The sequence below is a fragment of the Vicia villosa genome, linkage group LG2, assembly GCF_029867415.1.
Source record: "Vicia villosa cultivar HV-30 ecotype Madison, WI linkage group LG2, Vvil1.0, whole genome shotgun sequence".
NCBI lineage: Eukaryota > Viridiplantae > Streptophyta > Magnoliopsida > Fabales > Fabaceae > Vicia > Vicia villosa.
The window spans coordinates 156,951,924-156,964,903 of NC_081181.1; the positions used below are offsets into that span (position 1 = coordinate 156,951,924).

The window sequence follows — 12,980 nt, forward strand, 5'->3', positions numbered from 1 at the left end:
ACACGGCCGTGTCAGCGAGTCAGATTTGAATTTTTTTTTAAGTTGTGTCTATGGGTCCCGCGCGCCCCACCTCTCAAAACCCTACTTTTCCCTTCTCTTCCCTCAATTTATCTCTTTCTTTCCCTTTCTTTCTTCTTCTTCCCCAACAACAACTTCCCTCCTCCATTAACCTCCCATCAAAAACCTTCATCCACCTCTCCAGATTTTCAATTTTTCCTCACACCCACTTCACAAAAGTGCTCCATTCACCGTTCTCCATCTACCTACAGTGGCCGTTTTCACTAATTCCACTTTTGAGTTTTTGTGACTTTTTCAGGTACCCAAAATGCCCCCGAAGAATGTTTCTAGACGAAGGGCAGCCGAGGATGGACCTTCGAGACCTCCAACTCGACCACGGAGGAATGCTGAACCGGTGGCAGAACCGCGTAACGAGAATGCGCATGGGTTCACCTTCGCTCAACCCGCCCATGAAGTCCGGTATGCAAAACATAAGAGCCGACGGTTGATTCCGAACAGGTATATGTGTCCCTCTACTTTGGCTGAATTGGGGTTGTCTGAAGATGTTCATAGACTGTTGGGAAAAATAGGGCTGCTAGATTTTATGCTGCGTACAACACCTACTTATGAACGGATAACATTGGAGTTCTTAAGTACGGTGGAGTACGAGGTCCATACGGAATGGGAAAGGAGACTCCCTATGTGTACCGGTGCAATCACTTTTCAATTGTTTCAGACTGAGCACCGGTTAACTCTAGAGGAATTAGGTGCTATCCTTGGTATACCCACTGATGGACCGGGAAAATTGCCTAGTGATTTTGAACCCGGAAGGTTTTGGGGTAAGATCACAGGAACTGAATATATCGCAAAAGACGCGAAGGCCTCCCGGATTCATAATCCATGTTTTCGTTATGTGCAAAAATGTCTGGCTTATTCTATGTTTGGTAGGGGTGATAGTCAGGGCGTTATTTCACAAACTGAACTTTTTCTGATGTCTTCTATGATTTCGGAGACTCCGGCTAATGTGGCGGCCTTTGTGGCTGCACATCTAAGCAAAGTGGGAAAAGCAGTGTCTGGTGACATTTGTGTTGGGGGTATCATCACTCAAATAGCTAGATTTCTCGGCTATGACCCGGTGGCACATCATCATGAGCCCGTCGCAGGTATGACTAAACTTGATATGCTTGCTTTGATTAACCAACTTGTGATACAGATGAATGGTACTTCTTATGAGTACAAAGTTGGGAAAACGGTGGTCATGAATCTCCCAAATCCTGAATGGACGTCCACCCTCAACGAGGAGAATTAGCGCTATCGGGAAATCTTTAGGAGCAGTTATCAGTTTCAGCGGAATGAAGAGAGTGCACACCTACAAGGAGAGACGGGTCAATCATCACATGGTGGTACCCAATCTACCTCTTTCACAAGTGAAGAATGGAATTGGATACATGGCGAATTCGCCGATCTAAGACGTGAGCAAGCGCGCCAAGGTCTAGAGCTACACCGTCAAGGAGAGGAACAAACCCGTCAAGGCGTGATGATGACGGAGATGCACAGCATGATGCAACAATTGATGTTGCATTTCCCTCCTCCTCCTCAGTAGGATGTTCGGTAAGTCCTCTCCGGCGAGTACGAAAACATTGAGGACAATGTTTAGTGCAAGTGGGGGAGGGATTTTATCATTATTGTTTTCTTTTATCAGTATTGTTTTCGTATTTTAGTATTTCATTTTAATTTGTTTTGTCTGAAGTTTTCTTTCTAGTTGTATCAAAAGTGTAACAGGATGAAGATTGGTGTCGAAGGCATGAAGTGATGAGTGACAAATGGAAGGACGACACAACCAAAAGCTAATATCTCAAGGCACTTTGAAAGTAGATGTAGCCAAAAAGAAAATGTCGGACGCAATGTGGTGAACGGAATTGAGCAGTTGAGGGACGAAATCAAGCCGGAAAGAGAAGTCACACGACATTGAGGGTGTGCGGAAGCTGCAAACTTAACCTACATGGTGAGGATTATAAAAAGCCAAACACTTAAAGAGATTACCATGAGAGTAAAATCAGGTATGTCTTTATCTCCCTAATTTTGCGTCTATTCTATCAACATAACACAATTGAGAAATCACACAAGAGGAAGTTGCTTGTTGTTTATTTGTTTCATCTCCCAGTCATTGTTTTCCACCATTGTTGTCTTGTCTTGTATGGTCATATCCCTCGTGTAACCCGTTGAGCCATTCTTCCTTGTTTTGTTCTGTCATTTCTCCATCTTTTATTATTACCACTTCCGGGTAGCACTTATCGTTTTTCTCTTATGTACAACTGTGTGAAAATTGTAAGTTTGGGGTGGCCGATATGTGTGTATGAAAGTAAAGGGGCAAAGAAAAGAAAAAGAAAGAAAAAGAAAGAAAAAGAAAAAAAACAACAAAAGAAAAAAAAAGATTGAACACACTTGCCCAAAGAAAAGTGAAAGACTCGTGAAAACGGGGAATATAAGAAGAACACCCCATACGTACAAGAAAAATGATAAGAGTAACATAAGTGCGGAAAAACCATTTGTGTACCCGTTCATTGTTTATCCAACCTCCACCTCAGCCCCATTACAACCCATAAAGACCTCAAATTGTGTGATTCCTTTTTATTGTGTAGTGAAAGTAGGATACTCGCAAAGTCAAGGGTTGATATCGCATACTATGATCTGAGCGAAAAATAATTTAACCAAGAGAGAAATTGTGAGAAGAGTGACAAGTTTGCAGGTGAAACACATTTTGATTTAAAGTGTGACGGACAACAAGGGGCGATGAGTTTCAAAAGCTGACTCAAGGAAGAGATTCAAGTTGCGAATGATATCGGCTATGTTGTGGTACAAAAAGGAAAATTCAAGGTGACCTTTGTTTGTTCGCTTGCATCGCTTGAGGACAAGCAATGAGATAAGTTTGGGGTTGTGATCGGTCACCATTTTACACTCAATTTCATCATAAATTCGACACACGATCATCATGTTTGGTAACACTTTATGGTTATTTCCAAATGTTTTCTTTAATTTATCTAGTTTCAAGTTTATTTGTGTGAAGTTTGTTTTTGTGTCATTCTCATTGTAAATTAGATGCTTTTGATCTCGTTTGGTAATGGTTTCAGGTTAGCTTCGGATTTATGGAAGATCGCATAGCCAAGAGGTGTGAGAAAAGTGAGCAAAAAAAAAAGAGCATATGGGCAGAGGCGGACATGGTCTGACCGTGTCACCTGACACGGCCGTGTCAGACCCCCTGAAGAAACTCAGCCCTAAGACCAGAAGCTGACACGGTCTGCCCGTGTCAAGTGACACGGCCGTGTCAGCTGTGCGGACAAAATTTCTGAATTTTGGTTTTTCCAATCTTTTTAAAGTTCAGGGGCAGTTTGGGTATTGCGGCGGATATCTGAAAACCTAGAGGGATTAAAAGAGGATTGAGAGACAAAGGGAAGGCACTTTTGATCGTACGATAGAATTCCAGAGTAGAGAAAGATAGCTTCATCAAGGTGTTGGAAGACGAAGAGATTCAACGGTGGAAACCATTGAAGATGAGAAGTCTCCTAATCTTTTGTAAATGTCTAAACTTTCTGATTCTGTTTTCTTGAATATTATGAGAGGCTAAACCCCCCAATGCCAGGGGGTGTCCCTGATTTGCATTGTAATGACTCTGAATATCGTTGTTCTTTAATCAAGCTTTCATATTTTGCAATTTAATTGTTTAATGTTTTTATTGCTTTCTTTGTCGGCAAAACAAGATTGGTCCACGGTTAACAATCTGTAGGACTACGGTTGTTAAGGTTTTTAAACAATTAAATCTTATTGTTATCACCTAGGCCTAGGGATACCGTAAGGTTATTTGAAAAATTCTTGATTATTTACATCTTTGGTTCACAAACCTTTGTTTCTAAGAACTTAGGCATTAGGGTTGCAAACCAAAAGGTTTTCACTAAGGACTTAGGAAAACACCCTTAAGAACAAATAGTTGCATCATATGAACTTGTTAAAGAGATCTTATTACAGAGTCATTAGAAGGCTGATCATACACCTACCTTGGCATTACTCTAAATTTATACACAAAAGCTATTTTACTTTCAGCTTATTTATTTGAATTTTATTATTCCAATATAAAAACCCCATATGCTCTTTTGTTCAATTGACTGTTTACAATAATTTATCTTTCCTACGTAATCCTCGTGATCGATACTTGGGGTAAAACCCATTATTACTACATCGGTGAAAATAGTACACTTGCTATTTTTTCGATCAGTGACCCGTGAATTAAAATATTTTATTATTTAAAAATTTGATATCAATATATAATACTCCAATAATTTTATTTAATGTCAATGAATAGTAATTAAAATATGTATTTAGCTAAAAAGTAAAAGAATGTATACTTCTTAAATTGGATCGGTAACATTATTACATTTTTAGGCCTAAAAGATGCAAAGCTAGCGGGCTTTCCAAGCTCCGCCCTTATTTTTTTCGGGGCGAATCAAGGTTTTAGGCCCGCACCCTTAACTCTGCCCATCCCGCCCTATTTTTTGTGGGTTTTTGTGGGGCGGACCTAAACAGGGAGGGCATGCCCGTTTGCCATCCATACTACTAAGTATCCCTTCTGCAATGCAAAGATCAAGGGAGACAGATAATCTTATTGCCTCACTCCTTTAAAGTAAGAAAAAAAATCTTGCATCTTTCTCATTTATCATGATTGATAGCTTGGGCGAGTGTATAATGGTAAGGATCTAATCACAAAACTTTTGAACAAAGCCAAATTGAACAAGAGCTTTAATAAGATATTTCCAATATAAAGTATCAAAGGCTTTTATGATGTCTATATTCAAAGCCATACTACCTTCAAAGGATTTCTTGTCCAACATATTAATGGCTTCTGAAGTACTAATCTCAATGCACTCATAAATATGTCTGCTCTTAATAAAAACTCTTTGGTGTTCTAAAATAATTTGAAGAGTTAAGATGACCAACCTGTTAGCAATTATATTAGTGATGACTTTGAAATAAAAGTTTACAAGTGCAAGAGGTCTATACGGCTCAATAGAATCTAATCCATGTTGTTTAGGTATCAAAGTCATATTTACTTGACGAAGATTAGAAAGGATCCAACATTGTTCAAAGAATTAATCCACTGAATTGATCACGTCATTCCCTACTATGTCCCAATAGGCTTGGAAAAAATCACCCAAAGCAATCAGGGCATGGAGAAAAATTACTATCCATATTGTGCAATGCATTCTTAATTTCTTCCGGCTGAAGCATTATAGTGAGATACTCATTATCTCCATGAGTTATAAGTTGTTGGATAGTTCTCTCCACCAGATCAATATAACTGCAACTATTTTTTGAGCTAAACGATTTTTTTTATAGAAGTTAATAAGATGATTATCTAATTCAACGCCTTACTCTAAAAATATATTGTTATGTCCCGATTTAGTGATTTTTTTACTAGCAGTAGTTTTGTTACTAGCATATCTCAATTTAACTGGGTTATGATTTTTTTTTGTATTCCTATCACCATACTTAAACTACTTAATCCTTACCTAATTCCTCCAAAAACTGGTATAGCATATGCAATGTATTATCTAATAAAAGTTGAACATTTTCCCTCTAATCCAAGATCATCATTGTAATAACCATTATTAATCAAACTTTGTATCACGTTAAAGTCACCAGTAGTTTTAGTGACTTTAAAATGAATAATGTTAAGTAGTTTTAGTGACTTTAAAATGAATAATGTTAAATGTTTCTTTGTTCAATTTCTTAAGAATATGTTTAAGAGATGTCAACTTAGCAGATAAAACAAACATAGGGCAACCAACTACACCAGTATTTCAATTATCGACAATCAGTCGTCTGCATCTATCATGTAGAGTCTAAACCTTCATAAATTTGAATGGTCTAGTCGAATCAAACACATCTTTGTCACAATGAGGAAGAATAGGGCAATAGTCTTAATGATTCTTGATCTAAGTGGAGCAATTGATTGTGTTCTAATTATCTAGTCAATTCTGATGACAAATGATTATATCAAGCCTAACCGAAAACATCATCTTTTCTCTCATGGGCCCAAGTGTAATAGCTACCATTAATTTTAAAATGCATAAACTCATTTTAATCTGTCCAACTAAAAAACTCATAAGTGACATTTTTATTTGAATGACATCTACCAAATTTCTCATGGAAAGTAATAACTATATTAAAATCACCTATCATTCACGAAGGAACATGATTGACATGTTGAAGATTGATGAGTTCATGTGATAATTATCTTCAAATCACATGAAAGTTACTTGTACATACAAGTGCAATGGAGAATTTATTTATGTCCTATATTTTTATGTGTTTTTGCCTATATTTTAACCATCAACAAATATTAATTATATTATTATAGAATTTATATCTTAATTTATAAAAATTAAGTTAAAAACAACTTTAAGTTAAATTTTGTTTATAACTTTGGTTTTTAATTTGAAAAAAAAAAAACCTAAAACAAACTGCCCTTAAAATAAAAAATTAATTTTAACATAATCATTTTTAAAGACAAAATCAATTTTAGTTAATCACGTTGAAAATGCATCAAAATCAATTACATATATTTAGGGTCTGTTTGGTAAAAATAGCAGTTGACTGATAAGCTAGCTGATAGCTTATAGCTTATGACTGATGGCTGATGACTGATGACTTATAACTTATAGCGGATGGTTGAGACTGATAGCTTATAAGCTCATTGAAGTGTTTGGTAAAGTTAGCGGTTCAATTAACTTATAAATGTAAAATGACATAAAAACTATTTAATATATAAATATTTTATTTTAAATTAAAATAAATTATAAGGGTTAAAAATGGATTTCAATTAAAATAATAAGGATAAAAAAGGAAGAAAAAATAATAAGCTATAAGACATAAGCTAAAACGCTATTTGAAATAGCGTCTGGAAAATAAGTTATAAGCTAGTAAAATAAGCTATAAGTTCGTGATGAAAAGACCGTTACCAAACGAGTCTAAATTATTATATGAGCTTATAAGACATAAGACATAAGCTATAAGCTCGAAAATATGTCTTACCAAACAAAATCTTAACGTGAATCTCCAAAATGGAATCAACCATACATACAAAACATAGACGTTTTATGTATCTATCATTGATATTAAACTTCCATACTTGGCCCCTACTTTAGGAATCACTTTATTATTATGTAAAATTGTAAATAGTGTTTAATCTCCAAACTCCAATCAAAGAATGAATAAATTCTCAAAATTATTAAAATTATTATTTCGTCTCACAATAATTGTCCTCTTTTCAATTTTTATTTATCTCAAATTATTTATCCATTTAGAATATCAATGTAATATTTATTATTTATTTCTACTAATTTACTCTTATTTATTGTATTTTAATTCATTTAAATACTCCACTACAGTAATAAGATTATTTTAGTAAATAAGACTCATTTTATTATTGAAATCAAGATAATTTATTATTTTTTTAAAAAGTGTTAAAATTTCGAAGAGGACATCTCCGAATGGAGTAAGGATCCACTCCATTTCTTAAAAAAAAATGTAGGGTCCATTACTATAGTTTTGTGTGCATAAAGTTAAATAAAAAGTAAATATGTGTTACATTTCTTAAGAAAACGTGTAATATACATACAAAACTATAGTAATAAAAAAGAAACGGAGTGGATCCTTATTCTTCGGGGATGATGAGGGAGTACTTTACTTCATTAAGTTAAAACACATTTTTATGGATCCTATTACTCTATTTCCCTTAAATTCTAAAGCAAGATAAAATCTATTCTTTAATCTGCCATCCCTGATTTCGGTAATAATAACTACTAATTTATAAAAATTGATAATAAAAATAGAAGAAAAAAGAAACTGGGTTTAAGAATTAATTGTACTAGTAAGCAGGATTTAAAATAGTAATGAACTAAGTTAATCACACGAGTTTAGCGTGCAGCAACTTCAAGAGATAAACAGTATCACATGATTCAGACCAGACTCATTTCTCTCATCTCAAATTTGCTCAGTTGAAAAAAAGAAGAAAAAAAGAAAAATGAAGTGTTGGAGATTATCGGCGATTCTGTTTCTAGGGTTTCTGTTGACTAGCATGTCAACGGCGAGATTCGTGGTGGAGAAGAACAGTTTGTCGGTAACTTCGCCGGAGAAAATCAAAGGCAAACACGATAGCGCGATCGGGAACTTCGGTATACCTCAGTACGGTGGTAGCATGGCCGGAAACGTTGTTTACCCTAAGGATAACAGTAAGGGCTGTAAAGACTTCGATTCATCTTTCAAATCACGTCCTGGTGCTCTACCGACTATCCTTTTGCTCGATCGTGGAAGTAAGAACTGAGAATTTTACTTTACTTTAGTTCATTCATGTTCTTTCTTTTTTGAGAATTTTACTAATTTGGATTATTCACTTAATTGCTATATTTGATTTGTTAGATTTGTTTCATTTGCATGTTGTATAATTGTTGAGTGCTTGAATGAATACCTAGAGATTTTGATTTTGTTTATAATTTACGCATGCGATGCGATACTGCAGATTGCTTCTTTGCTTTGAAGGTTTGGAATGCTCAGAAGGCTGGAGCTTCGGCGGTTCTTGTTGCGGATGATATTGAGGAACCTTTGATTACTATGGATACGCCGGAGGAGGATGGATCTTCTGCTAAGTACATTGAGAATATTACGATACCTTCTGCTCTTATTGGAAAGAGTTTTGGCGAGAAGTTGAAGGATGCTATCAGTGGTGGGGATATGGTTAATGTTAATCTTGACTGGAGAGAGGCTGTTCCTCACCCTGATGATCGTGTTGAGTATGAGTTGTGGACCAACAGTAATGATGAGTGTGGAGTTAAGTGTGATATGTTGATTGAATTTTTGAAGGATTTTAAGGGTGCCGCGCAGATTTTAGAGAAAGGGGGTTATACTCAGTTTACACCTCATTATATAACTTGGTACTGTCCTCATGCGTTTACGTTGAGTAAGCAGTGTAAGTCTCAGTGTATAAACCATGGGAGATATTGCGCTCCGGATCCTGAGCAGGACTTCAACTCAGGTTATGATGGGAAAGATGTGGTTGTTGAAAATTTACGGCAGCTATGTGTTTTCAAGGTGGCAAAAGAAACAGAAAAGTCTTGGGTGTGGTGGGACTATGTTACTGATTTTCAAATTAGATGCCCGATGAAGGAGAAAAAGTACAATAAGGAATGTGCAAATTCTGTCATTAAATCTCTAGGTGAGTGACCTTATTATGTTTTCTTGCAGTGGTTGGTTGATAACGACTTTGTAATACGTTCATTAAATATCTGCAGGTCTTGACACCGCTAAGATTGACAAGTGCATGGGAGATCCTGATGCTGATACTGAAAATTCTATTTTGAAAGAAGAGCAAGATGCCCAAGTATTGTCCTTTGTAGTTGCTTTTAGTTTATGTCAACATTTAATTTGCTGTAACATTATATTTACGTGTTGATGTTGGATGAAACTGGTTTTGTAGATTGGGAAGGGATCACGTGGTGATGTTACCATATTGCCTACTCTTGTTGTCAATAACAGACAATATCGAGGTTTGTCCAACATGCTCTTGTGATAGATTGTATTAGTAATTGGTTATCCAGTTCTAAAAAGAATCTTTCCAGGTAAATTGGAGAAAGGGGCCGTTCTAAAGGCTATCTGTTCTGGGTTTGAGGAAACTACTGACCCAGCTGTTTGTTTGAGCAATGGTAATTGTTTACTTGCCTTTGTTACAAGGGACATATGCTATGTAGACTAGTTTTTAGACCTCATACTGATGTTTTTTTGGGTAGATGTGGAAACAAATGAGTGTTTGACAAACAACGGGGGTTGCTGGCAGGATAAAACAGCTAATATCACTGCATGCAAGGTATTTGTCTTCATGAAACAAGCTATCTAATAACAGGGTACTACAGAATTATAATTTCCTATGTTCTGACAATGTTAAGTAACTGCTCAGGATACATTCCGTGGACGAGTATGTGAATGCCCCTTGGTTGATGGTGTGCAATTCAAAGGAGACGGTTATACAACTTGTCAAGGTGAAATGACTTTAATCTTTACCTTTATGTATGCAAAATTAATTTCTAAGAGGGCTCACTATTGTTGTATTATGTTTATTGCCTTCACTTCTATGTTGTGCATAGCAGGGTGTAATGATGATCCTTTAGCTGTGAGGCATCTGTGATTTTTTTCCCGGTGTGTACTCATAGTTGTGCTTAACTAGTTTCTTTTGTGTTTGCAGTTAGTGGACCTGGGCGTTGCAAGATTAACAATGGAGGCTGTTGGCATGAAGCCCGAAACGGACATGCTTTTTCTGCTTGTTTGGTTAGTAACCTTTAAGTTTCTTGACCCAACTACATTCAACTTATTTATCTCCCAACAATTTTTATGTTTAAATGGTTAAAGTTCTATTGGCTTGTAAATCCAAAATTTGAAACTAAATTACTTCACAAATTGTTGTGGAAACAGGATGATGGGGGAGTTAGATGTCAGTGTCCTGCCGGGTTTAAAGGTGATGGTGTAAAAAATTGTGAAGGTGAGAGATGCTTATGTTGTTTTTGCTGTTACTCTTTCCCCCCTGCTAGTTTTCTGAATATACAGATGTAACAGATCACCCTAGTAAATAAATACTATGTATACCATGAATAGAGCCCTTGATTCTGTGTTGAATTCTTTAATCAATTGTAACTAAACATGTTCATTCTTGAATGTCTTGTTGTCTTCTCTAAATATGTCAGAAATATTAATGGAGTCCATGATTTACTATTTCATACTCTTATTAGTTAGTACGTCATGCTGGAACCTGGCTCAAAATTATCTTCTTCCCTCTTTTATCCAAAATATGTATTGTCTTCTCTGTTTGTTTCGCTGGAGAGTTGCTGAAATCTCAGTAAATTTAACATTGACTTCTATTCTTGGATAAACTGCAATTGAACTTACTATAACCAGTCAAGTAGTTGCAGAGTCTTCTCTTTTAGTTCATGGGTTTAAAAAAGCATTGTGAATTTGATGATACCTAGTATATGTTTCACTAAAAAAATCAGAATTCATAAGTTTAATGTTATCTATTTCGTCTCGACAGACATTGATGAATGCAAAGATAAGAAAGCTTGTCAGTGCCCTGAATGTAGCTGCAAGAATACTTGGGGCAGCTATAACTGCAGTTGTAGTGGAGATCTTCTGTATATCAAAGACCAGGATACATGCATCAGTGAGTTATATACAATTATCCTTTTTTTTACTCTACATTTACATGTTTTTATTGTGATACTCTACTGCGTAATCTACAGGTAAAACTGCCAGTCAGGCAAAATCTACCTGGGCTGCGTTTTGGGTAATTTTGATTGCCTTGGCTATGATTGCTGGAGGGGGATTCCTTGTGTATAAATATAGAATTAGGGTAAGCTTTGCTGCATTCTCTCATTTTTGTGGTGATATTTGGTGCTAAGTGATAAATTTCTATTAGCATGTTTACTTTGTTGTGTTTTATTAGCATATAAATAACAAAGTTAATGGTATTTTGATGGTGGTTTTGCAGCAATACATGGATTCTGAAATCAGAGCAATCATGGCACAATATATGCCCTTGGACAGCCAAGAGGTTCCAAATCACGGAAATCATCAAAGAGGTTGAAAGAAAAAACAGGTCAGTCTCTTGGGATCTCATGGCGTGCAGCATGGATGTGGCTTCTCATATGCCCTCTTTGAGCCGTTTACCATTATGAGTTTCATTTAGTACTGTATCATATGGACTATAAATATCGCCCGGTAGAAATTTAGAATGCTCTTGAGTATTTTATTTGTTCTCTTTTGGTTGGCAATCTAGCATGTTGTATACTTGGAAGGTCAGAGAGGTATTTCACTGGATCCTGGATTTCTGTTTACCAGATGTAACCTTCAATGCACAATGTTGTAACTTATGATGCTGTAGTTCAGATAACATCTTGATACTATTCCATTGCACTTCCGGGTGCTCCTGCTTTATTTTCTTCACTTTATTAGTGGAGGTTGCACAAATGTGTATTGTGGATGGATCCTCTCGAGTGTGATTTACACATGAGAGTAATGTGCAATCTCCCACTATTCAAAACGAGGGAGAAACTTTAAAAGGTTCAGGACATGAGTTGCCATGCATCAGGGGAATGGATCCCTATTCTTTAAGGGTGTGTTTGGTTGAGAGAAGAAATTGAGAAGAGAGAAAGAAGTGAGAAAGCGTATAAGAAGAGAGAAATAAATGAGAAATAGAGTAAATTTAAGGTATTGATTGGTATAAAAGAAAGAGAAGAGAAATAGAAGAGAAAGAAGTATGTTTGATTTTTAAAAAGACAAAAACGTCCTTAAGTTTAATATTTTATTATAAATATGTTTTATTAAAAATATGAAAATATAATTATGTTTATATATATATATATATATATATATATATATATATATATATATATATATATATATAAGATTAAGATTAATATAGAAATAGATCCAACCTTGATATAAAAGAGTAAATAAAATATTATTTTCAAATTAATACTAAAATGTTATTTTTAAATTCTTTACGCTCAATTTTTATTTATATGCAAAGATGTAAAGTTAAATTGTATGGAAAAAAAATAAGACAACTAATTTTTCAATAATTAACAGTAAAATTTATGTTTCTACAGTATTCTTTACCACCCCAAAATCATAAATGCAATGAAGATATAAAAATATTTTATGTTTTATTTTTATTTTAAATAGAAGTACAAATATATAAGGATGAAGAATGGGCAAACAAAGTTATAAAATCACTCCTTCTCTCGCCTCTTTCTTCGCTATTTTAAGGAGAAATGAAAAATCGGTGGGTCCCACCATATTTTAACCTCTCTCCTCTATTTCTTTCATCTCCAAACAGCTTTGATGTGACACCTCTCCCCTTCTCTTCAAACAAACACACCGTAAGT

General features: G+C 35.3%; 1 protein-coding gene across 1 annotated transcript; it reads left to right on the top strand.

Moving 5' to 3' along the window:
• The first annotated feature begins 7,927 nt into the window (after window positions 1-7,927).
• LOC131652654 (vacuolar-sorting receptor 1) lies at window positions 7,928-12,036 on the top strand. Its single transcript, XM_058922585.1, has 12 exons — window positions 7,928-8,363; window positions 8,570-9,262; window positions 9,339-9,427; window positions 9,524-9,593; window positions 9,666-9,749; window positions 9,834-9,910; window positions 10,001-10,082; window positions 10,286-10,368; window positions 10,513-10,579; window positions 11,126-11,254; window positions 11,334-11,443; window positions 11,582-12,036. Exons 1-12 carry the CDS (start codon window positions 8,075-8,077, stop codon window positions 11,675-11,677), a joined length of 1,869 nt encoding a protein of 622 aa, XP_058778568.1. The 5' UTR covers window positions 7,928-8,074; the 3' UTR covers window positions 11,678-12,036.
• The last annotated feature ends 944 nt before the right edge of the window (window positions 12,037-12,980 follow it).

Excerpts from the sequence above, each read along its gene's own strand:
- LOC131652654 (XM_058922585.1), top strand. The coding sequence starts at position 8,075 with ATGAAGTGTTGGAGATTATCGGCGATTCTGTTTCTAGGGTTTCTGTTG. Across the intron at positions 8,364-8,569 it reads CCTTTTGCTCGATCGTGGAA|ATTGCTTCTTTGCTTTGAAG; the intron begins GTAAGAACTGAG and ends GCGATACTGCAG. Across the intron at positions 11,444-11,581 it reads TGTATAAATATAGAATTAGG|CAATACATGGATTCTGAAAT; the intron begins GTAAGCTTTGCT and ends GTGGTTTTGCAG.